At 45.5% G+C, this 27,052-nt stretch overlaps 1 protein-coding gene across 1 annotated transcript in view; it reads left to right on the plus strand.

The window, feature by feature from the left end:
* The window catches only part of TEAD4 (TEA domain transcription factor 4), a 421,536-nt gene that overhangs the window by 319,996 nt on the left and 74,488 nt on the right, over positions 1-27,052 (plus strand). Inside the window, exon 8 of the mRNA XM_069227506.1 lies at positions 10,780-10,953. Within this exon, the coding sequence (XP_069083607.1) occupies positions 10,780-10,953 (174 nt within the window). The remainder of the gene's footprint in view (positions 1-10,779; positions 10,954-27,052) is intronic.

Genomic DNA, 27,052 nt, shown 5'->3' on the forward strand with positions numbered 1-27,052 from the left:
TGCACAGATGACACTTTATTCTGCAATACTGCGCTTTCTCCCACTGAGCTCTACTCCACTATACCCTGCACGGCTCCACTCTACGCTACTCCACTCTGTGCCACTGCACTGTGTGGCACTATACTCTATGCCACTATATGCTACTCTACACCACTCTATACCACTGCACTCTATGCCACTTGACAGTACTCTGCACTCTATGCCACTGCACTGAATGTGACTTAACTCTACGCCATTTCCCTTTGCATCACTCAACTCTACGTCATTCCACTCATGGACCACTCTATGCAGCTGTACTCTACGCCACTGCACTCTACTCCACGACACTCAACTCTAATCTGTGCCACTCTAATCTTTGCCACACTACTCGGCACCCTTCTGCGCCACTCCACTTTACGACGCTGCATTGTACACTGCTGAATTCAGCGCCAACGCACTCAGTGGCACTGGACTCTAGGCCACTGGACTCTAGGCCACTGTACTCTGCAACACACTACCCCAATGCACTACACACCAGTTCACTGTACTCTATGCCACTCTGTCACTCCACTGGACTCCACACTATGCCACTCCAGTACATGACACTCTGCCGCTCCACTCTACGACACTCCACTCTTCTCCATACCACTAACCTTTAGCCATGCTGAACAGCAGCCATGCTGGTGTACACCATGGCTAATACACATTGACAAAGCCAATAGCTCTTGCATAGGCAAGACCTACTGGCTTTGCCAATGCTTGTATAATATAGCACTATCCTTTAGTTTTAATAGGTACACAGATGATATAGAAAAGGGAATATTAATCACTTTAAAATCTGTCTGCAAAGATGAGCTTTAGCTAATATGAGATTTAGGGAGCTCGTCAGCATTCTACCGCACTTCTGTTTTCCGCAAAGTTGACTAAAATTGGAGAGGCTTGTGCCTATCTGCATGAGAAGCTGCACAGACACGCGCCGCACTGAAAATGTATAAGCGCGATTCACAAGAGGGACTTGCGCAATTTTCAGAGATATGTGGATCTGAGAATATGTGCGCAGTTATTCATGTTAAAAGTATTCTGAGGAGGCCTCTGGAGAAAAACAGAACCGAAGCCAGGATGACACCCTCAGTGCTGGCAGGAGAAAGCATGAGCAAGATTATAAGGAAACAGAATGAGAGAAAGTCCGCAGAGGGGTGGAAATACTGAGGAAAAGTTGAAGCCATTGAAGAGAAGTCACAGTACATGTTGGAAAAGACTCTGGAAGTTTAAAGGGCGCCAGAGAATAGTCCTCGAGTTCCAGCTCGAACCTGGGGAACGCAGCAAGTCCCCCGTCTCCTTTGCGCCTTTTTCCGTGTAAAACAAAAATGTCGTAGGGAGTGACTTTCCTCTGAGGTAACCAGAAAACATGTATGAAACAAGGACCTGCAAACAGTTTCTCTTTTGGGAGGGGGGGGACGGGGAGGAGGGTCACGAGTCGCTAGGGTGACCACCCGTCCGTAAATTTCACGGACTGTCCGTAATTTCGCCCTGCTGTCCGTTGTCCGTGAGGAAAGCTTTAACGGACGGCATTTGTCCGTAATTTTAGCCTTTCACCTAAAGGGCAACGGAGGCAGGGCGAAATTACGGGCAGAGGAGTTTCCCCAGCTGGGCTGGAAGGCAGGGGTTCTCCTTTGCTCTGAGGGAGGGAGGGGCAGACAGATAAGAAAAGGCCTTCTTGCCAGGGGGTCTCCTTTCCTAAAGACATGCAAATGTGGGCAACTGGTAAATCTGCAAATACAAAGGGGCTTGAAAACCTGCATTGACTTTAATAAAAGGAGTCACTTGAAGTTTTCTGGTGGGAAAGATATTACTTTCAGAGAGGTATTGTAATGGTGTTCCAAGGTGAGCTGTGGAGTGTGTGGTTTTAATGGAGTGTTATAATTTTTTTTATCCTAGGTATAAACTGTATATTAGAAGCACTTTTTTTTTATTTAACCGAAATGTATTTGCGCATTTTGTAGCAGCCTTTATTATGATGTAATTGTATTTTTCACAGTTCTTTCAGGTACCTCAGTACCTCATAGTACCAACAAACATTGGCAAAGCCAATAGGTCTCATCTACGAAAGAGTTATTGGCTTTGCTAATGTGTTTTAGACATTAGCCATGTTATACACCAGAGTAGCTGCTGTTCAGCATGGCTTAAAGCTAGTGGCATAGTGGTGTGGAGTGGAGTAGAGTAGCATAGGAGCAGTGGCGTAGTGCCCAGTGGTGCAAAGTGCAGTGGGGTACAGTGCAGTTGTTTAGAGTGCGTTAGCGTAGAGTGCAGTGGCATGGAGTGGCATGGGACAGAGTAGAGTGGCATAGAGTGCAGTGGAGTAGAGTGGCATACAATAGAGTAGCAGAGAGAGCAGTAGTGTAGAGTGGTGCAGTGGCATAGATTGCAGAGTAGACTCACATTGCAGGGAGTACAGTGGTGTAGTGTAGAGTGGTGCAGAGTAGGGCAAAGTGCTGTACAGTGGAGTGATGCAGCGTAGAGTGGCATAGAGTGCAGTGGCATAGAATGCAGTAGTACATAGTACATTGGTGTATAGTACCGTGGTGGAGAGTGCAACACTGCAGAGTAGAGTGTCAGTGCAGTGATGTAGAGTGGAGTAGAGTGGCACAGAGCAGTGGCGTAGAGTACAGTGGTACAGAGTAGAGGGCAGTGGCGTACAGTGCAGTTGTTTAGAGTGCATTGGCGCAGAGTGCAGTGGCATAGAGTGGCATGGGGTAGAGTTACATAGAGTGCAGTGGAGTAGAGTGGCATACAATAGAGTAGCAGAGAGTGCAGTAATGCAGAGTGGTGCAGTGTCATAGAGTGCGGAGTAGACTCATGTGGCATAGAGTTTAGTGGTGTAGAGTGGTGCAGAGTGGAGTATTGTAGAGTGGTGTAGAGTAGAGTGGCGGCCAGAGAAGTGTTGCAGAGTGTGAGCTTGCAGTGGTGTAGAGTGCATTGAACTAGAGTGCAGTGGTCAGAGTGGTATAGAGTACAGTGGCGTAGAATAGATTGTTTCAGAGTAGAGTGCAGTTGCATAGAGTGGAGAGGTGCAGGGTAGAGTACAGTGGCATAGAATGCAGTGGCACAGAGTGCAGTGGCATAAAGTAGATTATTTCACAGTAGAGTGAGGTGGCTTAGAGTGGAGAAGTGCAGGTTAGAGTGGAGTTGCATAAAGTGGCATAGAGTGTGATGGCATAGAGTAAAGTAGTGTAGAGTGCCGTGGCATAGAGTGCAGAGGTGCAGAGTAGATTAGAATGATGTACAGTGTATTGATGTAGAGTGCAGGGGCATAGACTTGAGTGTTACAGAGTAAAGTGCATTAGCATAGAGTGTATTAGCTTAGAGTGCAGTGGCGTACAGTGCAGCGTTGCAGAGTGGCAGAGAGTGGAGTTGTGCGGATTAGATTGGTGTTGCCTAGACTGGAGTGGTATGGCGTGCAGACGAGCAGAGCGCAGTGGTGTAGAGAGGCGCAAAGTGCGGTGGCTTAGAGTAGAGTAGCATAGAGTAGAGTAGAGAGGCATAGTGTGAAGTAGCCTAGAGTGCAGTGGCATAATGTGGAGTGGTTCCGAATGGAGAAGAGAACAGTGGCATGGAGTGGCGTAAAGTGGAGTGATACAGAGTAGGGTGCAATTCTGATAAATTCTGAAGTCTATTTAAATGTTGTCATGTGATAGAAAAAACTCTTTCCTAACCCCAGTATCCAGCAAGATTGTTGCATAAATCCTCTCACTTTGAAGTCAGAAAAAGGAAAGTAAACACTAAGGCCCATATTTATACTTTTGTTAGCGCCACATTTGTGCCGCTTTTTAACGCAAAAGCGGCGCAAACTTGCAAAATACAATTGTATTTTGTAAGTTTGCGTTGCTTTTGTGTTAAAAAGCGGCGCAAATGCGGCGCTAACAAAAGTATAAATATGGGCCTAAATTCCCACTGAAGACAGAGCCTGACATTTGACTTTGTTCTTTGAATGCACAGCAAATATGATAAGATAAGAACAAGATTTACAGGCCTGTTTACAGAAAGGGAGCACTCGGCAGGATACTGTAAATAAGGTTTTGGCAAGGGAAGGGACGAATTCAAGCTGCATAGCCTAAAACAAATAAAGCCAGCAAATTGAAAGCAACAAATTGTGAGTTACAAACCACAAGGCCAATGGCAAGCAACGGGCAGAATGCATTCACAAGGAAGCACTATGAATTTACTTAAAGTGACAGCTGTGGTATGCTTTGTGGGGAAAGTCCAGTATTTTAGTCCATATCTTGCAGAGGTTTGGCTACATCAATCACCCAGGTAGTATGACAAGAAGACCTGGAGTGGTTTCCATGTTGCAGGATAGGTCTGTACACCCATTCTATCAGTTTGCCACCATTTCCTATGGTTCAGAGCTTCTGGCACACCTCTTGTAGGGTTAGTGCAAGGTAGCAGACATGAAATAGGGCATTTAATGATTATTTAAGGTGGTTGTAAGTAAGGAGTTGACCGGGGTGAAGATGGTAGTCTGCCACAAGGGTTTTGAAATTTAGTAGCTCTCTGTTCAGAAACAAAGTCCCCAATTTTAAGACACCTACAACATGCCACTGATGGAGTTGCCATCCTGTGCGAGTGGGAAGGCTTAGCAAAGGTAGTGCAGGAGCATAGGGTTTCTTCGTGTTTGTGAGTTTACAGGTCCTGGCAAGGCAAGAGAAAGCCATGCATGATAACCCCAGATGGTGATCCATAGAATGGTCTGTAGGAAACGATGAGCAGTGCATTAAGCCTTCCTTAAAAGTCTTTACTGCTAAACCCCATCTCATGCAGGGAGGTGGGCAGAAAGCCAGTGAGCCACCCATTGGACATCTGCAGCTGAATAAAAGCATTCTAAGTCCAGAAGATCTAATCCACCGCAGTCACAGTTAGCTTTAGAGTGGAAAGAGCTCCCGATGGCGCTGCAGCGACCAAATCAGATGTGTGGCCTGTCTGAAGAAGGAATGAAGGACGAGCAGGGGAAGGTTTGCAAAATAATACTATCATTGGGGTAGCACACCATCTTCGCTAGTGCCACATGGCCTCTACAGAAAGCAGAAGAGAAGACCAAAAAGCAAACTGGGCTTGGAGGGACCGGTCGCTCTGCCGAGATTTTCATCCTGGAAATCAGTGTAAGAATGGTAGATATTAATCACTAGGTATCAAAAGGTAACTGGTTCCCAGTTCAATCTGAGATCTAATTGTGTATGAAGGCGAAAACAGTGCCATATGTTAAAGAAACACTAATTAAATTAAAAAAAAATTAAATTTTGTTTGTGCAATTTACATCCCAAATATTTTGAAGATTCTATATGTACTTGACACTTAGGGATAACCCAGATCTCTAGTTTGGCTTTTGCTCAATTTCAAAACCATATAAAGACATGGACAAAGCGGGCAATTGCCTTGCACAACCTTGCAAGGGGTCTGGCCCCTGCTCACCCTTCACAAGCACTAACAGCGGACCATTGCACCAGAAGAGTTTGCCAAGGTGGATGGGTGTTGATTGTTCAACCACTTGACAGTGCCCCTTCTGTTTCGCTCCTGTGTGCAGACAACTCCCCAGGTACCCAATACCTTCAAAAAGTCTTGGTGGACCCATCTTGTCTGATTTTAGGAATTGTCCCACCTTGTTCTTCTCTTCTTTATTTATCCAGTTGTTAGCAACAACCCTTTGAATTACTTGCCGTGGATCTCCCATTTGATCTCGATTTCATCCTACTCTTTTATTATCTTTGATTGGTAGTCCGGGCTCCCATTTCTGAGATAAATGTAGAGTCCCAAACATACACTCTAGTGCAGTGAGACTACAGACAAGTTATGGGTACATCACATCCTGTCATTAGGTGTGAGACTGTCACCCACACCATCTGCCCTGCCTCTTTAAAAAAAATTAGGTTGAAAGTCCATGGGCGGTTGGGGTAAGCCAGATGTTTTTGTTCAATTTGTTTAAAATAGCATAAGGTTAATTACCTTAATGTTTCCCAAACTGTTTGCCAGGGGTTTTGAAATGTTCAGAAACATAATCAAAATTTTGCTGTTACTTTCTCTTCAGGAAAGATCGGGCAGATTTGGGTAGGGGTGATGGCCTTGCCGCAGTACTGAAGGGCATTAATTTACTACTGAACAAGGACGTAATGTGACACCTGAATGTAGCACACCAGGAGGCAATCACAAAAGTTCCACAGTGAATAAATAGTGCTATGTTAAAAAAGAGTACATAAATGCACTGACAACATAGTGAGGCATGGCCTCTCTTGCGTGCGTCTGTAAAACTGACATTTGTTCCTGAATTTTTGTCCTGAATTTTGACACTTTGTCCTGAATTTTTGTCCTGAATTTTGACCCTTTGTCCTGAATTTTTTACAGTCCTGTCCAGAATTTGGCTCAGTGCCAGGTGGTCACCCTAGGTCACGATCTTCTGTTTCACCGTGTATCTCACCACTGAACACTGCAGATTCAATGGACATGACCCTGCCTGAGGACCTCGCGCATTAGCAAAAGCTCAAGGTTGCATCTCTGCCCCTGTCCTGATAGTTTTCTACACGTAGTTGCTTGACCTTTTCATTTTGCTCAGTTCTGTTATTAAATTCACTACTGCATCGAATCCGAATTTTTACTTGTTGTCACGAAAACACATTGCGGATATACCAGCGCTTTGATGTGAAAATCCGAAGGTTCCTTTTGCTACTCGTGATACGCCGTGTTTTAGTGATACTTCATTTTCTTCATGAACATATAATCTGATTGCCTCAATTATAGTCCTGCCAACCTAATTACAGAAGGAGGCAAATTGTGAGCTTCCCTCGGGCGGGGAGAGACAATATGCCTATGGGGGAAGGATGCATTCTCCCTGTCTAATCAACAACATACACTAATGGGCATCTTCAACTCTTGCTTTTGTCTGATGCCCAGACAGTTGCAGGTTATCTCCGTTTGCACAATGAATGTGAGTGTCTTTTTTTAGACCCTCCCCACCTCTACAAGTGGCAAGATTCATCATCGGGTTTCATCCTGGTCCTTAAAATCAGGGTGGGCTCGACCATGTTCCAGGGAGCACTTTTGATATTTGGGAGCAGCTGAGATCTTAAAGAATAAAAACGTAACCCAGGTATCCCTTTTATTGGTGATTCCGCAGGTGTAGTTACAAATGTAGATACAAAACTGGGCAAAAAATAAGCAATAATGGCCCTCTTACCCTACTCTCTTGTAGACATGTTTCATCCCATAGATGTAGATAGGAGACAAAATCTGGGGCCCGATTTTGTTCTGATGAAAGCCCAGGACCCTGAGTTGCCACTCTCTATGGGCTGAAACATGTCAATACGTTAACCACAAAGTGAATGTACAGCTTGCTCGACTAGAGGCATGGAAGGCAGCTTCAGAGGATTTTTGTTTGCTGTTTGAGGAGTGTTTGGAGTTTCTGCTGAAGCAGAAGGGACATAAAACGGAAGGTTACCCTTTCACCAGGAAGCACACCCTCTAATGTCCTTCCATGGCTGTGATGACTTCAAAGACCTTAAGGATTATTAGGGCCCAACAACACATAATTTGGGGTCCCTGTTTCAAACAACTTTGCATTTCTTTACTCATTTTCTGCTATTTCAAGGATGCACAATGTCATACAATATTTAATTGTATGTTAAGCTTTCAGAAAAATAGACAGATGACATAGACAGAAAAAACACTGTCCCATACTGCCTCTGTAGAAGGTGGAGACCCTGGGCAATGCTGTCTTAGCACATGCATTAAAATGTCTCTGACCTCAAAGCCTCTGCCCCAATCGATGCCCTGCATCTCTGAGGCATCACCTCCTTACATACACAATGATAATGTTTGAAAAGTGGGGAAGATTGAGATGATCTATTTGCTAGTAAATGTGCATATTGGAAATGAAATCCAGTAATCAGTTTATGGGACATTTTCTTACTCCAAACCACATAACATATCTGTTCTATTACCGGGAGATGTAGTAGAATACCGGGATTGGAGATTTATTCTCATATCTTCTTAATATTTATATCAGTCTATTGGAAAGATTAGTTCAGCCATAAGGTAAAAATATTTGTGTGTAACCAGATGTACAGATCTAATTGTGAGACTTGAAAACAACTTGAATTCATCTTTTTTCAAAGAATGTATAAAAGCAATACAGAATCGATAGGCAGTAATTGGTTTCAAGCCTGATGCAGAAAAAATAGAGTTAGTGCTTGACTCTAACTGGGACATTGAGATGGACACCCTCCCGTTCTAGTACAAATTCTTAAAATCTAGTCATTGGGATCAACAACAAAGTCACAGGTCTCTACTGTGACTTCTGCATATTTATACAACGTAACACTGCTGAGTAAAGTCTTTCTTTTTTTAATGAAAGTAGAAGCCGATGCACCAATATTTGGGTTTAAAATGGAGAATGCACCTCATTATTCTTGGCATTACACTGACATCCACTACCAAAAAATCCAGGTGATCCATAATGATGTAGCCCTAATGATCCTTTTGCCACCAAGGTACTCCCAACACATCCCCCCTTTAATCAACTACATGGCTTCCAATAAGGAAGCATGTCCTGCTATGTCTGAGCTCTCTATGGACACTCCAACTCAAGCCTGGAGAACACAGCAGCTGTCTCGTTTTGCCTACCTGCGACTCTGATAAGGTCGTGGGTTCAAGATGCAGATCCAGACCTTCTTGCTGGGCAGCAGAGTGGCAATCCCTCTTGAAACCCAGCAGTCCTGAGCCTTTCACAGGTCCAGAGGTGTCCTCAAGAGTTGGGTCAGATGGTCTACTATTTAGCCTTGGTGCCAGCTTTGAAGTAGGAGAAGGTTCTGGAGGTTTCCACCCCCAAGAGGTGTTTAGGATTTCTTGCCTTCCTGCGCTGGCCCCAGCTTTCCTGGGGACACGAAATACTAGTGTCAACCCCTTTGTGGGTGTGCTTAGTGATGTGATATTGTGGTAGCTGAATGCTCCATAACCTATCAAGTCAGAGATGGCCTATCCTGCCAACACCTATGCCCCCTTTGCCTCCCTGTCTTGAAGCAATACATAAAGACCAACTACCAGCTACACCTAGTCATGTGACCCAGGATACAGGCTGCAGACATCAAACAGTTGGGAGAACAAAACACCAACTTTGTAAAAGTGGCTTTTTCAGAATTGTGACTTAAAATCCAAGAGGGTTTTAAATTACAGTTCTTTAGACACCAAACTCAACATTCCTAACTGAAAGTTGTTCATTATTAAATGTAATATGGTATCCTAATGTTATCCTATGGGACAGGCAGGCCTTGCATTAGTGAAAATGAATGTATGAGATTTTCACTACCAGGAGATGTAAAACTTAAAAGTACATGTCCAACTTTTTAAATACACCGGACTCTGCCTTATGGACTGTTTAGGCCTAAGGTAGGAGTGACTTGTATCTATTAAAAAGGAACGTTTAGGCAAAGCCAAAGGTTTATTTTGAAACGACAGTTTAATACTGCACCAACAGGCTGCATTGGCAGGCCTGAGACATGTTTAAAGGGCTACTTAAGTGGGCGGCAGAATCAGTGATGCATGCCCACCAGTAGCATTTAATTTATAGGCCTTGAGTATATGTAGTACCGCTTTACAAGGGACTTACAAGTAAATTTAATGTGCCAAATGGGTGTAAGCAAATTTTACCATGTTTTAAGGAGTAAGCACAAGCACTGGTTAGCAGTGGTCAAGTGCACAGAGTTCTAAGGCCATCAAAAACAAGATCAGCAAAAAACTGGAGCAGGAAGGCAAAAGGTTTGGGGATGACCCTGCCAAGTACAACAGAAGCCCACTTTTTTTTAGATCCCACCTATCTGACAGCACAAGTGGTCTGACTGTGAAATACCTATTGTGGGCATGCCAAGGACATACATCAGCTTAGCTCGCCCTTTGCTTACCATTGGTTGGCTTTATTGGCTTTGTCACTCTTATTTTATTACTTCGTATTCAGTGGCTTCTCTTGTCACATCTTATCCAATTTGTGTTTGTCCCTCCTTCCTCGGATCACAGCTTTGTTAACATCCTTTTGATTGGTAGCCTTGTATTCTTCCAGGACTCACTTTTAGAGAGCTCCTGTTTTCTTTATTGGTTAAATACTCTGTGAGAGTGTTATGTGTTTTCTAGCTCAGTTCTTCATGTTTATCGCCCCTGCCAAACAGCTGCTCTTGCCCTCCATGTTGCTCTCTCCTTTGTGTGCTGTTTGCTCTATTTCGTTTGCTGCTCTTACAAAATGACACACCTGCAAGCAGAGGCTGCACCATTGTACCTTTTTGTCTATAGTGCACAGCAGCAATATATTTAAAAAATCAATGTAATACAGCATCACCAAAAGGCACTGATAAGGTCAATAGGTCTTAAAGTTTAGACCTAAAGAATTAACCAATGCTTGCTTGTTTGTTTGTGGGAACTTTAGTTATGGATGGAAATTGTGAAATCTATATAATGAACAAACTTGTAACAGTATGATTATCATCTTGTATGTTTGACAACTTCACCCATTATTTATGTTGAAAGCCAAGAAAAGGGCATGCCTCCAGGGGAACATGTTAAAAAATATATTGATCTTGGCAGTGACACCACTCCTGGGTTTTTGTTTGAGGTTTGATAGTTGACTCCTCAACTCCTATGATATGAATGATCAATATGTACAACTGCCATGTCTCCAAAACCTTAGCGTTTATGATCTGTACCTTCTGGGTCTAATGAAGAAAACATTATTGAATATCCTTTCAAACATTGCATGTTCTCTTATTTCAGTACAACAAGCACCTATTTGTGCACATTGGGCAGACGAACCCCACCTACGCAGACCCCTACCTCGAGGCAGTGGACATCAAGCAGATCTACGACAAATTCCCTGAGAAGAAGGGAGGCTTGAAGGAGCTCTACGACAAAGGACCAGCAAACGCCTTCTTCTTGGTCAAATTCTGGGTAAGAAAACAAGGAATCCTTCTGTTTAAACCTGTGTGAAAAAAGGAATCTCAGCTGTTTTGTATAGAACTTCTCCTTCAGACTAATCCAAGCTTTTATTCATCAACATTTGTCACCATCTTGTGGCTTCTGTTTTTTTCTTCTTTCACTCAGTTCCCCCATTTTTTCCATTGTCTCATTCCATCCTTTTCCTTTTGCTTTTTTCATCCTTACTTCTCTGGTGTTGTTGATTTTTCCCCCTTTGCCATATATTTGATCTTAATTTAATGTATCTAACATCAGCCATTTATATCTCTAATGTGCAAGGTGAGCACTAATGTTAGAATCTCCAAACTAAGCCAACCCATCAGTTTGTGTCACAATGATCAACTCCCTCTTTACCTCCCTCATTTTTTATAATGAAATTCAGGGCCAGTTGCAGAGCAAGGTCAACTAGGTTTATCAAAATCTTTGCCTATGTCCCCTGCGGTAAGGGTCATGAAGATGGCACTTTGTCTTGGGTAGCAACAGAGACTGTGATAGCTAAAGTAAACAGAATGCCTACTTTTGGACTATGTAAAATAGAGATTTTCTTTGCTCTAGTGAAAGAAAGTCTTGATTTTATTAAAGACATAGCGGTGAATATTAAACCTTCTTTACTTGCATTAATTTAAACAGCAGCAAAGATAAATTAAAATACTCAAACCTAGAGAAAACACCTACTATTGTTGTCACAATGGTAACAACCAAATTAGCCGCCAGGTACCATACAAACCTCTTGACTGGGAGCAAGCTCTCTTCTCTTGCGGGAGCAGGCAAGGGGTGGGTGTAACTCGTCTAATTTGTTTTAGCATAATTATGCGAAATTACAGCAAAATTATGCAAGATTATGCCGAATAGGGGGAGGCGCTTCAACCAGCATTTACTGCTACTGTCTTAAAACAAAATGTATCCTTGCACCATAATGTCTTTACCAGTGCTTTCAAATAAATGACATGTACGGGAGAGAAGAGGCTATGGAGAGATGAGGGGCACTTGTGCCCGGTGGTAGTGTGGGAATTTGAGGAAGGGGTCATGGCGGGAGGGACCCAAAAATTATTGTCGCACTAGGCGCCACCAGAGCTAAAGCGAGATATATATAGTTAGGACTGTTTTTTTAATAAGAGAGCGTTTTTTGTTCTGCCAATAACTTTGGCGTTGTTTGACGAATCTTCACGAAATTTTCAAAACTTATACTTTGGTCAGTTCAGCTGCTACCTTCAAGGTTTCGAGGTAATCTGTCAAGCAGGGACAGAGGAAAAGGGGGTTCCCAAAACACCTTTTTCTCATTCTACGTCAATGGGACTTTTCACATTTGTGGACACAACTACAGCTCGAACCACTGAACAAAATTACACCAAATTTGGCAGAAAGTTAGCTCTTGGTCCAGAAAGCATGTTTTTTTGTGATTTGGTGTACATTCCTCCAGTAGTTTTGGAGTTTAAAAAATATAGATATCTAGTGATGCAGATCCTCCGCGGATCCAACAGTCCCCATCCTGATATCTGATTGGCTGCCAAGACTTCAGCAAGGAAGTGTTGGCAGCCATCTTGGCACTCATCTTTAGCCGAGTCCCACAACAAAAGTGGAAAAAAAGAAAAGGGGCCAGGGTAGGGTCACCCTCAGCCCCTAGTTTTGGTCTGGGGGTCCCTCATGGCCGCATCGAGGCTAAAAAGAATCCGGATCTGCTGATTTTCCCTGCATTAAAAAAAAAAGTGGTTTCTTACCCATTTCTTTTTCCCTAATTGGGCCTGGTTCTGGGGTCTTTATGGGCTTTAAGAAGGAGAGGGACACATGGGGACCCCTCTTCTATGGGCTTGTATTAGCCCTGGGGACCGCCACCTCCCTGAGTGATCAGACTTAAGAATACAAGTGGCGCGCGGCCCCGGGGACCGCCACCTTCCCAGGACAAAGATAGAATTATATGTGGGGGGCCTCCCGGTCCCTCTCAGAGCCCCGGGGACCGCCTCCTCACCAGGTGAATTGTATGTGGGGACCGCGCGCCCCTCCCCCTGTAGCCCTAGGGATCACCAACTCCCCAGGGCAAAGATTGAATTGTATACGGGAGGGCCGCATGGGCCCCCCCCATGCAGCCCGGGGGTCTGATACCTCCCCAGGGCAAAAGTAGAATTTATGCGGGGCAGGCTGTGTGGCCCCCCACAGCCACAGGGACCACCGCCTCCCCAGGGCTAAAATAAGATAATGAAGGTAGTCCGTTGTGGACCTCCTGCTACGGGGATCACCACCTCTACGGGGAAAATACAATGTTGGAGGGGGGATGACTAGGAAAGTGAGCCACTCTGTCAGCAGACAATTAGGAGTATTATTGGGCTTATGTATGCAGCACTTGAAACTCACTTGTTACTCATTCATTATAAACAAAGTACTCATTATCACAAGTTCAGCCTCTTTTCTCTTCAGAACAATGTGCCTGTGTTAAACTCTGTTTTTCCTGATGATGACCACTGTAGTAATATAGAGGTCGAAACACAGTCAACATACCTAGCAAATACTCCAGAAAGCATATATCTTCAATACACTTAGAGCTACCTTGCTGGGTTGCATTCTGTGCCTATACATTCTGTTACATAGTGTTACATTGTCTCATTTGTTTATGCACATGTTGTTCACGCATGCACCCTTTCAGCACAATTGGATGTTTAATGAATGTACAATTTATACAAATGTTTTTAATTATAGTTTTTGCAAGCTGCATATGTCTTCTTGGATTTTAACAAAAGTTTTTTTACAGTATTGTAAAATGGATTACTTATAAAGTGTTTGATTTTGTTTGAAGACGTTTATGATTTTTTTTTTTTATAACTGTGTTTATTACATTTTTCAATAAATGAGAACGTACAAAGAAAGACACATTGAACATAGGTAAATGGGTTGTGATATATGGCACATCCTGTATGAAAAGGGGCAGAAAAAAAATACTTGCTGTTTATAATCATAAGAGTAGCGCTAGTAATGCACATGCTGTTCATGGGGCACTTCAAGGGGTCCAGGAATCATCGTGATGTGTATGTGTGACATGTCCATGGTACACCATTAAATCTGATTCATCAGATTCCAAAGTAAGTAGTCTCACAGAGGTTGCCAAATATATTTAGGCCTAGAGGTATGAGGTTGTAACTGTGCATAGTCTTCACTGACTTTATCACATTGAGTCATGTGTTTGAGCCAGTCCACCACCCCAGGACAAGGTCAGTTCCCGCTTAGAAAGTAGGAGCACCACAGAAACAAATCTACGGACAGACTTTGGAATGTCATGGGTGTATCTCAACAGCGCCATTAGGGGGTCCGGTGTAATCGTGGTATCCGTCATAATGGAGATGATAGAGAATATAGTGGTCCAATATCTGCCTATAAGGGGGCATGTCAAGGTTAAGTGTGCAAAGGTTGTGTCCTAGGCATGGCTCTTGGGACAAGAGTGTGGGGTTGATACATGCGATGCGTTGACGGCTATACATGCGCAATTTAGGAATTAAAACATTTAGAAGCTTGTGTTTATGGTTGATGAATATTAGTTTTGTTTGGGTGCAGCAGTAAAACCAGATTTTGTTGGTGAGTGGATAATCCAAGACTGTTTCCCAGGCCTCTCTAGCACGCCTGGAGGTGTCCGGTTTCATGGCCAAGCAGATGCAGTATAGCCTAGAAACTAAACATTGAATAATAGCGGAGCACTCAAAAATTTAATTTACAAAGTTTAAATGTAAACTATGTAAATACATTTAAGCTTTGTAAATTTAATTTACTATCCGCTATTATTCAATGTTTACATTTACTGGAATTTCCAGCTCACACATGGTGGCAATGGATGTTTTATAGTGTTATTGAGCACCTCTGAATTGAGCTCTGATTGTTTGGATGTGCGGCCAGTTTATAGTCACTATTGCCAGGTTTTTCTCTTTAGCCTAGAAACTAACCGGCTTCTGTCAGTGTCGGATATGATGAGTGTTAAAGGTAGGAAGTCATATGGAGATAAGGGGTATGTGGGAATACTGGACCAGAATGTTTTATGGAGCTGCCAAGGACAACGTGGGCCGTATGAGAGGCATTATGAAAGCAGGTGTCATCTGCATGTGCCAGAGCATGGACATCGGGGAATTAATCTCCCTTGGTATTCAGGTCATGGCGCAATAGGGTGTGCTGGACGAGTTTCTTGCTTGTGAGTGAGAGCCAGGGATTATCAGCCACAGGCAGGGCAGGTGAGTAGAGGAAACCCCCTCCCAATACATGATCAAGTTTCTGCCATGCCCAGCATGTGGTGGATAAAGTTTGTATCAGTTGATCTCATGGGGATGCCTTTCGGTAGGAATGATAAAAATGGGAGCTCTCCAAGCTGGTCCCTCTCTAGTTTAAGATAGGGGACCTGGGCATCTGGATGGTTCCAATGACATGTATATTGACATTGTGCTGCAAGCAAATAAAGATTATAATCTGGGGCTCCAAATCCACCACGCTCCTAAGGGAGAGTCAGTGTGTCCCAGCAGATATGGGATTTGCGCCCAGCCACTATGTCTTGCAGCAGAAGAGATTGTGTTAAAGAATTGTTATGTTAATGATATGGGCATATTGAGGAAAAGATGCAGGAATTGGGGGAGGATGACCTTTTGATTATTGCCACTCGCCCAGCTATGGAGAGCGAGGGATTAATCCATTGCTCTACTTGTATTGAAAGTTTATTGATGGCTGGGCCATAATTAAGCTGAAGTATCTGGCCTTTGTCTCTGTGTAGCTGTATACCTAAATATTTGGTGCAGTCTGCGTTCCACGTTAAGCAATATTCAACATTCACAGGCTGGGAACTCTCAGTTAGTGGGAAAAGCTCCATTAATCTGGAGTCCGGATAGGGCTCCAAAATGTAGAATTTCATGAATTAGAGGGGGCAGATTGTCAGATGGGTAGCGGATGAACAACAATATGCCATCCGCATACATGGTGAGTAGAAGGGTGCCATGTGTGAGTTGAAGGCCTCAGTGCATGTGTTGTTCCGGGAAGCGGTGAACCAAGGGGTCCATTGCAATATTGAAAAGAAGAGGGGTGTTGGACATGGCCTGTATTAGGAGATTTCCTGAAGCGTTTTGATTTTTCCTCCTGTTTTTATTTTTTTATTTTTTGCTGACTCTCTTTGCAAGGCCTTCGGACTCTGGGAACTTTCTCACTGTACTGCAGTGGGAAAGTGCACTCACCCTTCTTACACATGCTAGGAAGAAGCGCTTACATGATTGGTTGAGATGCCAGACCCAGAAGTGCCCTGTAAAAAGGTGCACCACATACCCAGGGCTGGTACAGCTCTGGCCACTGGTGGGACACTGCACTGAGTGTGCCACCCACCAGTATAGCCTGACCAGCATGTATCAGGCCTGACAGCGCAGGCCTGTGGAGGCACAGGTGCGCCTGCGCTCAAGGTGGCATCTCCCCCGCCTTAGGTCTTATGCTACCCCCTAGGGTAGGTCTTATGTTACCCCTAGAGCACCCCCCAGAGGGTGGAGCAAGTGGTAGGCAGAAGGCAGGGTAGGCACACAGGGGTGTTCCATGCCCTGGTAGGAGAGAACCCCTGCGTGGGTTTTTTCCTATAGAGGAGATCGGCTCTCCCCAGAGGTTGCAGATCCTCTTTGAGTGGCCTTAGGGCCCTCAATACTGTCCTACTGTAAGGGCAGTCTGAAAGGGTATGCACCCTTCCTACATATGTTAGGAAGTGGCGCCTACAAGTGTGTGAGCGCGGGCACAATCATGTTTTTATACATACTGAACTTGTCATAGCAGGCCAGTGTGTGTGCACTTTGCACCATGGTGCCTTAATATGTCCTGAGCCTGTAACAGCAGGCCAGGGAGTGTACACCTGCACAGCGGAGTTTAAATGTGTACTGAGTCTGCCCATGGTGGTTTGATATATACTGAGCCTGGCACAACTTACCAGTACGTGCACACTTTCAAAACGTTGGTCTCATATATGCTGCACCTGGCACAGCTTGCCAGCATACGTGCACTTGCACAATTGTGATTTCATATATACTGAGCCTAGCCCAGCTTACCAGCATGTACACACTTGAACAATGGTGTTTCCATATATATACTGAGCCTGTCACAGCAGGCCTGTGTGGGCTCATTTGTACCTTTTTGGTGTTCTTAAACATGTGTCCAGCCTGCCCCTGCAAACCTGTGCATGCGCCCAAGGCACATGTGCCCATGGAGTGAAGAATACCCATGTGTGTTTTTACTTCCAATGAGCGCTGCTCTGCCCATAGGTTAACATGGGGGGGAGTTCCAATTAATCATAGCTGCAATAGTGGCATGCAGTGGAGCAGCCTCATGGTGTTTACTGTCATTGGATTTACAATGACAAACCCCTTCCAATGGTAAAGGTGTTGTTTTCAGTAATACCTTGGAAATGCCACATCTAGAAAGTGGCCATTTCTATGTTCCAACACTCTTTTTGTGTGTCTTTTTAATTCAGCTTCAGTCCACTGGAGACTGTGGAGAAAGCACATCTGTGCATTCCCTAGCGACAGCTATAAAACTTGGGCAACTGGAAGGACAGACCTCTGCCATTTGAGGGCCTGGCTGGGTAGATTGGAGGGAGAGGTTTTGACTCTTGGCCTCTTGAAGCCAGATCATGGCCCAACTAAAGATTAAGATCTGCATTCCACTGACCCATTGCAGACAGGACTGAAATTTAGGGGAGACATCTGCAGTTCAAAGGGAAACTCTATGAACCGCCCGCAAATTCAAAGGCACACTTCAGTATAGCTATTGGTACCCTACTTCAGCAACTCAGAGATACACTTGCAGGGATGTGGGACCAGTGCCACCGGACTGTGTGGTGCACACTGCCAGAGGAATCTGTTGTGCACAGGAGTATTTACTGCCCTGGGAAGCGACTGTGCAAACTTTCCTGCATTGTGACTGGCCTGAGCAACCTGCTTGCTGCTGTGTGGCACTCTGAAGTGTGCTCTCCAAAGGCTTGTTGGCATACCCCCTATTCTTTGTGGAGGTCTCAGGGACATCAAAGACCTCTTGTGAGGGAACTACACCTTCTACCTGTGTCATCTGTAGAGTGGTGCCCTCTTACGCTCCTACATCGTCAACTGGGACCCCACCTGGTTGCGGCGGTGTGAGCATACAACTAAGTATTGCACCTGGAGACCGGATTTGCTGGTGTGGAGACTTCAAAATATTGCCTGCATTTAAGGAGTGTGGACCCTCATTATGGAGCCACAACACACATAAGCATCTGGTTGGTAGTGAGTGGATTCACTGGTTGCATTACCCTGAGTGGCCCGCTTTTGTTGAGAGTGCTGCATTTCTCTCGTGCGACACCCAGCTGCATGCTCATTGTGTGTGGTGTCCGTTACACTGGTTGTGACCCCTGGAGGTGGGGGCATACCTGGAGCAGTGCCATATTCTACCTCGTGCTGCTGAACATGTCTCTCTGTGTGTATGACCTGATTGTCTGGAGCGACTCAAGTCATTGCGCACCAGACTAGTGCCTTATTCCAGAGAGGTGTACTGCATTGGTGACCTCGCAATCGGAATTGTCTGGGTGTGACTCAAGTTATCACGCACCAGACATTGTGCCTTGTTCCAGGGAGGCACGACATCGAGCACTTTGTATGTGAGAATGGAATTGTCTAGTGCGACTCAAGTCATCGGGCACCAGACTAGTGTCCCATTCCAGGGAAGTACTGCATTGTAAACATTTTTGTGTGTGATCGGAATTGTCTGGTGTGAGCCAAGTCATTAGGCACCAGATGTTGTGCGTCATTCCAGGGAGGTCCGGCATTGAGCATTTTGTGTGGGATCGGAATCATCTGGTGAGAGTCAAGTCATCGCGCAGCAGACGTGCCTCCTTCCCGGGAGGTGCGGACCTGGTAACTCTTTGTGAGCAACCAGAATTGTCAAGGAGGTTCAAGTCATCACACCCCAGACATGGTGTCTCTTTCCAGGGAGGTGCAGAATTGGTCAATATTTGGGTATTGAAGTGCCTGGCTTGGCTAGGCGCCACTGTGACTAGCATGTGCCCCCCAGCTACCTTCCCCTGTGCTTTGCAGACTTCTGAGTGAACTTCCCAAGTGGTGGCCAAACCTCCATGTGTTAACTGGTGCCTGATCAGCTGTTATCTTTCTTCCTCCTGATGCTGTCTCCGGGATCCTGAAATGTGTGACATTGGCTGCGAGCAGCCTAATATCCGGGAAAAGGTTGCTTTCATCTCCAGCTTGTGGGGGTGGGTAGTAGGAACTGGTTGGAGGGTGGAGGAGGGTTTGGGGCCCAGTGGGGTCTGCGAACACCATGACACTAACTGGCCAGATATCAGTGCACGGCATTGGGGTGCTAGGAGCGAGTGTGTGCAAGTGCGTGCTAGCCTCCTGATATCCATACCACCGCTTAGGGAGCCATTGCGAGTGATTGGTTATACAGCACAGCGATGTTGCCACACACCTTATTCCTTCGAAAACTATTACGTTAGACATTGAGTTTTACCTGTGCTGTCCAGGCCGCAGAGCTGTTTAAAAGTGCTGCAATTTGCTGAATGTACATATTGCTGCTAACGTGATCGAGGGTGTACCCTACAGCTGTGTGCTACTGAATTGGGGTAAATGCTAGGGTGGGTCTCATGCTGACAACAGTTGGCACCGCATAAGGGTGTGGGGAGGGAAAGTATTATTTTTCTCACATGTCCATACTGTTTATGGTGTTTAACACAATGGAGCCTAGTACTGCTCGTAATATTTCTGAATTTGATTGATGCCCTGATTTACATGATGTTCATGTTGTGCTAATTAATGTGTGTTGAATACAAACTTTATGTATTTACATATATCTTGTGTGAAGTCTCTTTTGTGATGCTCAGTGTATTTCTTGTGTGAGTGCTGTGCCAATGCTTTACACATTGCCCCTGTGATAAGCCTGATTGCTCTGTGCCAAGCTACCCAATGGTGATTGCAGGGTATACAGTGAGTGTAATTACCCCCCCCTAATGGGAGTGGTAGGTTTTGCCTGGCTAGGGCCTCGCCTCAGCCACCCAGAACGTGCTGCCTCCAACAAGGGAAAAGAGGACAACACTGTCTAGTACCTCTAGCGATGGGAAAGGTGTCCGTAAGTGAGCCATTTACTCTCAGCCGTGCCACTAGGCTGGAATAAAGCAGCATAATGAGGGAGATGAAGCTGTGGTGAAGTCCTAGTTCTAAGATCTTGTTGTCTAGATTGAGGAGCGAGAGGGTGCGATCGGAGGACCATTAATGGGGGTCCTTGCCAGGTTTCAAGCGGAATGTAAGCACCGCCTAACGCAATGTAGGTAGCAGAGAGCCTGTTTCGAGAGACTCTGAATACATGGCAACCAGATGTGGGACTACTAGACGTTTATAGGCGTTGTAGAATGCGCCAGTGAGGCCATCTAGGCCTGGGGCTTTGAACCCATATAGGGGGTCTGTTGTCTGTATTATTTCCTCACATGATATAGGCTCAGTGAGGTAACTTCGCTGGCTGTCAGTCATCCATACCATCACAATCTCGGCGAGGTAGGCAGAGATTTCCGATTTGTCATTTGTCAAATGGGAGGTGTACAGGTGCTCGTGGCAGTGTCGGAATTCAGCCAGAATGCCATTGTTGTCAGAGGTACTGTTCCTGGTGGAGGTGTATAGGTGTGTGATGTAGCCACTGAGGCGGTTAGGGCGAATTAACTGTGTCAGTGTATGGTCAGGGTGCTCTACCGCCCCATAACGTTGATTGGTGGAGTATCTCCCCATATTTGCTATCTCCTTGTAGGCCAGATGGTCGAACAAGGTCATTAAGACCGACTACTTATGGAGCTGGGGGGCTACTGTCTCTGGTTGGGAGTCAACCGATCGATGTCACCTAGTTTGTATTCACCTCGGGTGAGTTGGGAACGTATATCTCATAATACCCACATGCTTCGAGATCCAGATACCACGAATGTAAGCCTCAAAGGCCTCCCAAAGAGTGGCCTGCATTGGAACCAAGCCAGCGTTGAAGGTAAAATATTTGACAATAGTGTCATGTATTTCAGAGCGGAAGACCTGATCATGTAGGACCTCCCCAGAGAATCTCCAGGAGTGTTCCAGGCCACCTCCATTGGGTAAGCGCAGCCCCAGGAGAACCAGGTAGTGGTCAGACAAGATACATAGCAGATGCCTAACGTCTGTTGTCTATAGTGAGGGGTTAGCAAATAGAAGCCAATAGTTGAGCTGTGTCCATACATCATGGGAAGCTGATTTAAAAGGTATAGTTGGAGGAGGAAGGATGGTGAGCAAATTATCGGTGATGGTGTATGTTTCAGTGATTTGACGTAGGGCCCCCAGGGCTTGCGGTTTACTACTCAGCCGAGCACTGGTAGCGTCCACCAAAGAGTTGAGTACCTTGTTGAGGTCTCCGCCCACTATGACAAGATCCGCTTCCCCCCAGCCCATATGTGCATATGTCTTGAAAACACTCAGGCATATCGATATTTGGGGCATAGACAATCATTAATGCATGTTTGTCTGCCAATGTTCCAGCCAATATAATTTAGCGATCCTCTGGATCAGTAAGTTGTGTAAAGTTGTGTTGTGAACACTTCTGTGTATGAGGATATATGCTTCCATAGAGTAGGAGCTATTAAGAAAAATGGTGTGTCCCAAATGGATGCATATGTCTGGGAGTCTCTAGGCAGTAGATGAGTTTCCTGGAGAAAAGCTATTTTGACCCCCTGGCGGGATAGATATGAGAGAAACTGTTTGACCGTTTGTGGGTTGTTAATGCCGCAAATGTTCCAAGTGAGGAGGGTGAAATCTGACACCCTCTCGCTGATATCACGTGAAGGCATTGGAAAGAGAGATCGAGGATATAGTGTGCCATACCAGTAAGTAGTATATCAAGTACCCAGTAAACCGGGAAAAACAAACAAGACAAACTAAGTAAAAAAACACACCCTCCACGCACACCAGATGGTAAACATCCAGTGACTCCCCAGAACAGTAAACCTAGAATAAACAACCCCTTAAAAAATTGGTCGGTATACACCAATGGGGGACCTAATGCCTCAGGAGGTGTGGCCTCCATGGGGAGGAAAACCTGTAAATGAGGGACTGGATCACAAGCATGACACCACCAGTGAGAGTTGGCATAACAGTGAATTCGCACATTGACGGCATCCAGGTGGAGTGCCCTCTTGGGGCTAAGTAGCAGTCATGGTAGGTTGCGGATGAGGCTAACGTCAGACGGGTGGACAGTATTGCAGGAGTTGGGGAGTGAGTGCGTTCCAGTGTGTTCCACCTGGAGGAGGATGTGTTTGCCGCATACAGCTTGCAGAAGCCTATACCCTCTTCTGGGGTGTCGAAAAAGCGAGATTTCTTATTGCATTCAACACATAATCATGCAGGGTAGAGCATAGCCTATTTAAGGCCTAACTTACGTAGTGAGTTCTTAACGCCGGTGTATTTGCAGAATGCTTCTTGGACTGTGATACTGAAGTTGGGAAACAGCGAGATGGGGAGCCCATGTACTGTACAGGGCCATTTTCACAGGCTAGTCAGAATGTAGTGTATCTATTTTTATAATTGAGGAGATGTGCTATGATCGGTCACGGAGGAGTGCCCACCGGTGGTCGCGGGCCAAGCGAGCGGTGTGCTCCCTTTACCACAAACACAGATGAGAAACTGCTGTGGTCGAAAAGTTCCATAAGTAACTGTTCAACAAATGTGTCTGGGCACCTCATGTTGGCAAAAAGCGGATATTATTCTTACGAGACCGCTCCTCCGGGTTCTCGCTTTGGTTTGCCATTGTCTTCAGGATACGTTCCATTTTGTCCATTTGTTTCACCGTGGACACTGTTCCATCCTCCAGCCCAGAGATACTCTCATCTTTGCTGTCTTTTCTAGGCCACACCCCTGAATCCTGCGGGTGGTAGGCTGGGCCGTCACGGCCGATAGTAGATGAGGTGGCTCCAGGTGCCGGAGGGTTCCAATGCGTTGTCGGCGGTCTCCTCCACACAGATGAGGAGTGAGATAAGAGGCCCGCAGCTCCAGTGAGACTCGTTAGTCTCGGCCCCAGGCTCACCTGTGGCCCCTGTCACCGCGGGGCCTCCAAGGCAATGCCTGGCAGGGCTGGCCTCTCAGGAGACAATGAGGTTCGTAGATGGGTTCGGCATCAGGAGAGCCAACATGCGCAGCCCCCAACCACCCACCCCACCACCACCATCAGCAGCCAGCTCCCACAGGGTGTATGGGAATAGATGTGGCACTTAGGGTGATCCATGGAGTTTGTAGGACACAACCTCCGGAGGATCACAGGCTGGCATCCATCTTAGTCGCCGCCATGGCCACGCTGACATTTACAGTTATGATTAGAAACTCAGTGAGCCTCTGTTTTTTTTGTCAGTGGCTCTTATTGTTTATTACACACTTGTAGATGAAAAAGGCAACATCCTCGTAACCCTGATTATGATGTAATGTGGGCTGCACAAGGAGAGTGGACGGTGCGCCACTTCCTGCCTTCTACTCTGCCCGGCTTGCAGTGTCCATGAGAAGTAGAAAGCACAGCCAGGTCTTCTCCGCCTGGGTCCCTCTTGGCATTCTAATGCATCTCCCCAGTATTGCCTTGGAGCACCTCTGGCCAACTCCTGGGGTTTCAGCGAGATCTCTACGCTTCAGTTAGAGTTCACTGCTCTGTAATATTTGGCTCTGGCTACAAGGGGAAATAGAAGGATTTTCAGAGTGGGGATGATGGCTTTTCAGAGTTGGTGAAAGCTCACTTTTTTGTAAAAAAACAAACAAAAAAAATAACGTCTGTAACTGAAACGGTGAAAATAACAAATAATCCTTGATTTTTCTTCTTTGGCATGGGGTGTGTCCTCAAGACATTTTGGAAAACAAAGATTCTTCTAGTTGAGTTTGAAGCATAAGCACTTTTTCCTAAACATATTATTATTCTTATAGCTAAAACTGTATATATTTGTAGTTGAATCGTGTCTGGTCATTTGTAGTGGGCACATTCTTCATTGGACTTGTTCCTGGGTTCAAATAAATGAACAGAATGGACCCCTGGGCAGTCAGTCTTAGTTGTGCCTCTCAAATTAAGGTTGTCTGCTTTAATCACAAATCTAATTCGGTATTGTATGCATGCAGTTCATACATCTCAGTTTGCACCGGTGCCAAGACCGAACAGCCCTCTGCATCTAAAACATCATTTTATGCCAAAAAGAAATAGGGCGTGCTCATTGTGTCCATCTGAAACATTGAGTCACAGCGTTAGTAATGGCCATCAGAAAAACAATTTCGGAAGAAATAATGTGCATCAAAAACCTGTCTTGTGGTTTAAAAAACACAGATCCGAAATAATATAGTCCTAGCAGAACATTGCACACCCTGAGCCATTACTGCACAAAATATTGTGAATGAACCTTGCCACCAGGTCACTGAACCACCCCTGAATCTTGGCTCATGATGTTTGATTGTCCTCGGGAGAACCGTGTGCGGAAATAAACACTGTTTCCTGACAATCTTGCAATATAAATCTAAACTAGAAATCTTTGATACTTAGAGCGTGTTAACAAGCTGAAACTGGAGTGTTATTGAAACCTTGTGAAAAGCCATTCTCTACATAGTCTGAGTGAATTGCAATGATTTATCTTGATTGGTTTCTGTAATTCAGTATGTGGTACTTACTCACGAACATGCGCTGTTATTCCTTTAATTATAATACAACTGGGAAGCAATTACATGCCATAATTGTGTGACGACGCTTCTTGTTAAACAGTATCTCTTCAAAGAGTGTCTCAAACTTTTCTTACCCATTATTTAAGTTAAAAGCACTGATTTCTGTAATTTTTGTAGCCTCTGAAAGTGTGGTCGATCTTGTAAGCACTAGGGACCAAGGGTCACATGTACGAACACATTTTCCCATAGACACAGAATGGGCAAAACCCTTTGATACATCTGGCCCCAGATGTACTATTCCAATTAGCAAATTAGGGATGTGCAATTTGCACCCCAACTAGTTTGCAAATGGGAATGCAATCTGAGATGCAACCTATGTACAAATAGGTTACATCATAAATTGAAATTGTGATGTTCCGGAGAGACTAGACATGAGCTTATTAGTTTGATACTCCAAAGGTATATACCATTATCTACGGTGTGACCATCCCCACGTAAAACTAAAGCAGAAATTTCTCCAGGGACAAGAATCCTCATCCACCAAGGTGGCATGCTTCATCACAGAATTCTGCCAAATGCTAGGCGGGCATTGCAGTGCCTATTGGGCCCCTCGGGGGGGGCTCTTTAGTCAGGATATGTTAACTATCTGTGTTATGTATGCTTATTTCAGTGATAATAGTGGTTGTAGTGTTAGATGGATTAAAGAGTTATGATTGCCTATAGGTCCACATAGGACTTTAGAATTCTATTGATGGGAACTGGGGATCTGTGGCAAGATTTAAACACAGAGGACCAGCTGAACCTGAGGTGTTCTGTGTTCCCTCTTCTATTGTCAACATGTTTCACGCTCTATTGCCTCACAAGGTCAAGTGGCGTTTCTTCTGGACCTTTTGGTGATTCCTACTATATACAATCAATGCCTAAACCCATGGATGTCCATGGGGGGACCAGGGAGGTGGCGCTTGACCCCCCCCCCTGGATTAGGTACAGTGTTGTGTGCAGGCTCACAGTGCAGCTTAACACTACAGCGGCTGTAGTGTTATGCTGCCTGCACTAGTACGGCCGTGGCCCCCACCAAAAACAGTTTGGGGTGCCGTGGACCATGGTGGACGGGTCACGGCGGGTGGGTTCTCCTGCGGCAGCTAACACCGAGTCGAAGCCGGTCCCAGATTGGTCGGACTAGGGAGTCTCGCACTGTCATTGGTAGCTGAGGCTGAGCGTGCCGATACCAGTGAAAGTGCTAGACAGCGCACGCGCCGCCACCATTGACAGTGTGTGACTCCCGAGTCGTACAAATCTGCGTCCGACCTCCAAAATCAGGCCGCCCACGCCTCCCAGCAGCAGTGCGCAGGCTCGCACCAGTCAGATGAAGCAGGCTGCAGCGTGTGTGCCACACTGAGCAGCTTGTTACTGGGAGAAGTAAGATAGCTATAACTGGAGCTAAGCATAATATTTATGTGGTGCATAATATGTTAACATAAAGACAAATTCGATATTGCTAATTAGACAATGGCAGCTTGATCTTCTATTAAGCTTTTGCATCAGGTTTCTCAACCCTTTGCATGTCTGTGCTTAATGTGATAATGACTATGCCCCTGCCCTTTATGACATTACCAAAAAGGGTCGTAGGGTGGATGACGTTAAAGTTATGCCCCTCCACCCCCGAAACAATTTCACAGACACCCATGTCCAAACCGAAAGTGATGTGATTGATTATTCTGATGCACACAGCAGATGACTCCTTGTCCCAGGCGATATACCAGTTATTTGAGACCTATCTACCCCTTTCGGATACGGATAAGCCAATACCCATGAACATGAGTTTCCCTTGAGCAACATAGCATGCTTGCAGGTGTCCTACCCGACATGGGCAACTCATGCCTATGGGCGCGGCCTCATCCATATTCTAAAGCGGCTCCTGGAAGTTTATCAGGATGTGCTACGGCACATGTCCCACCCCTACTGCCCGCATCACTGTTGCTAGAAACCTCTCACCCATGATCCTTCCGCCTTCCTCCTTCCATAACCTTGGAGTCTCCAGCACTGGCAAGAGTGCATGAACGCTCATAACAGGCCTTGCACATCACAAGATCAAATCCATCGCTGACAGCTCACCCATCCAGCCAGGGAAATAAGTGGCATTGATGATGGAAACATTAACACCTGTCAATCACATCAAGCGGCAAGAGGGCAAACTCTATGCAACACGAATGTCTACAGATATTACTGTCCCCCTGCCCGGGGCTGGCCGCCATTTTCCCGGGGGATTATTTCGGTGTCTGCATTTTATCGCCTGGCTCGTGCCCAATCGCGGATCTATACATTTTCTGCGGGGGTGAAGGGTGCACTCCGAAATCCCCAGTGACATTTCGCTTCGGCCCGTCCCGCATTCCTGCACACCGCAGGACAATGAATTTGAC

The sequence above is a fragment of the Pleurodeles waltl genome, chromosome 4_1 (genome assembly GCF_031143425.1).
Source record: "Pleurodeles waltl isolate 20211129_DDA chromosome 4_1, aPleWal1.hap1.20221129, whole genome shotgun sequence".
Taxonomy (NCBI): Eukaryota; Metazoa; Chordata; class Amphibia; order Caudata; family Salamandridae; genus Pleurodeles; species Pleurodeles waltl.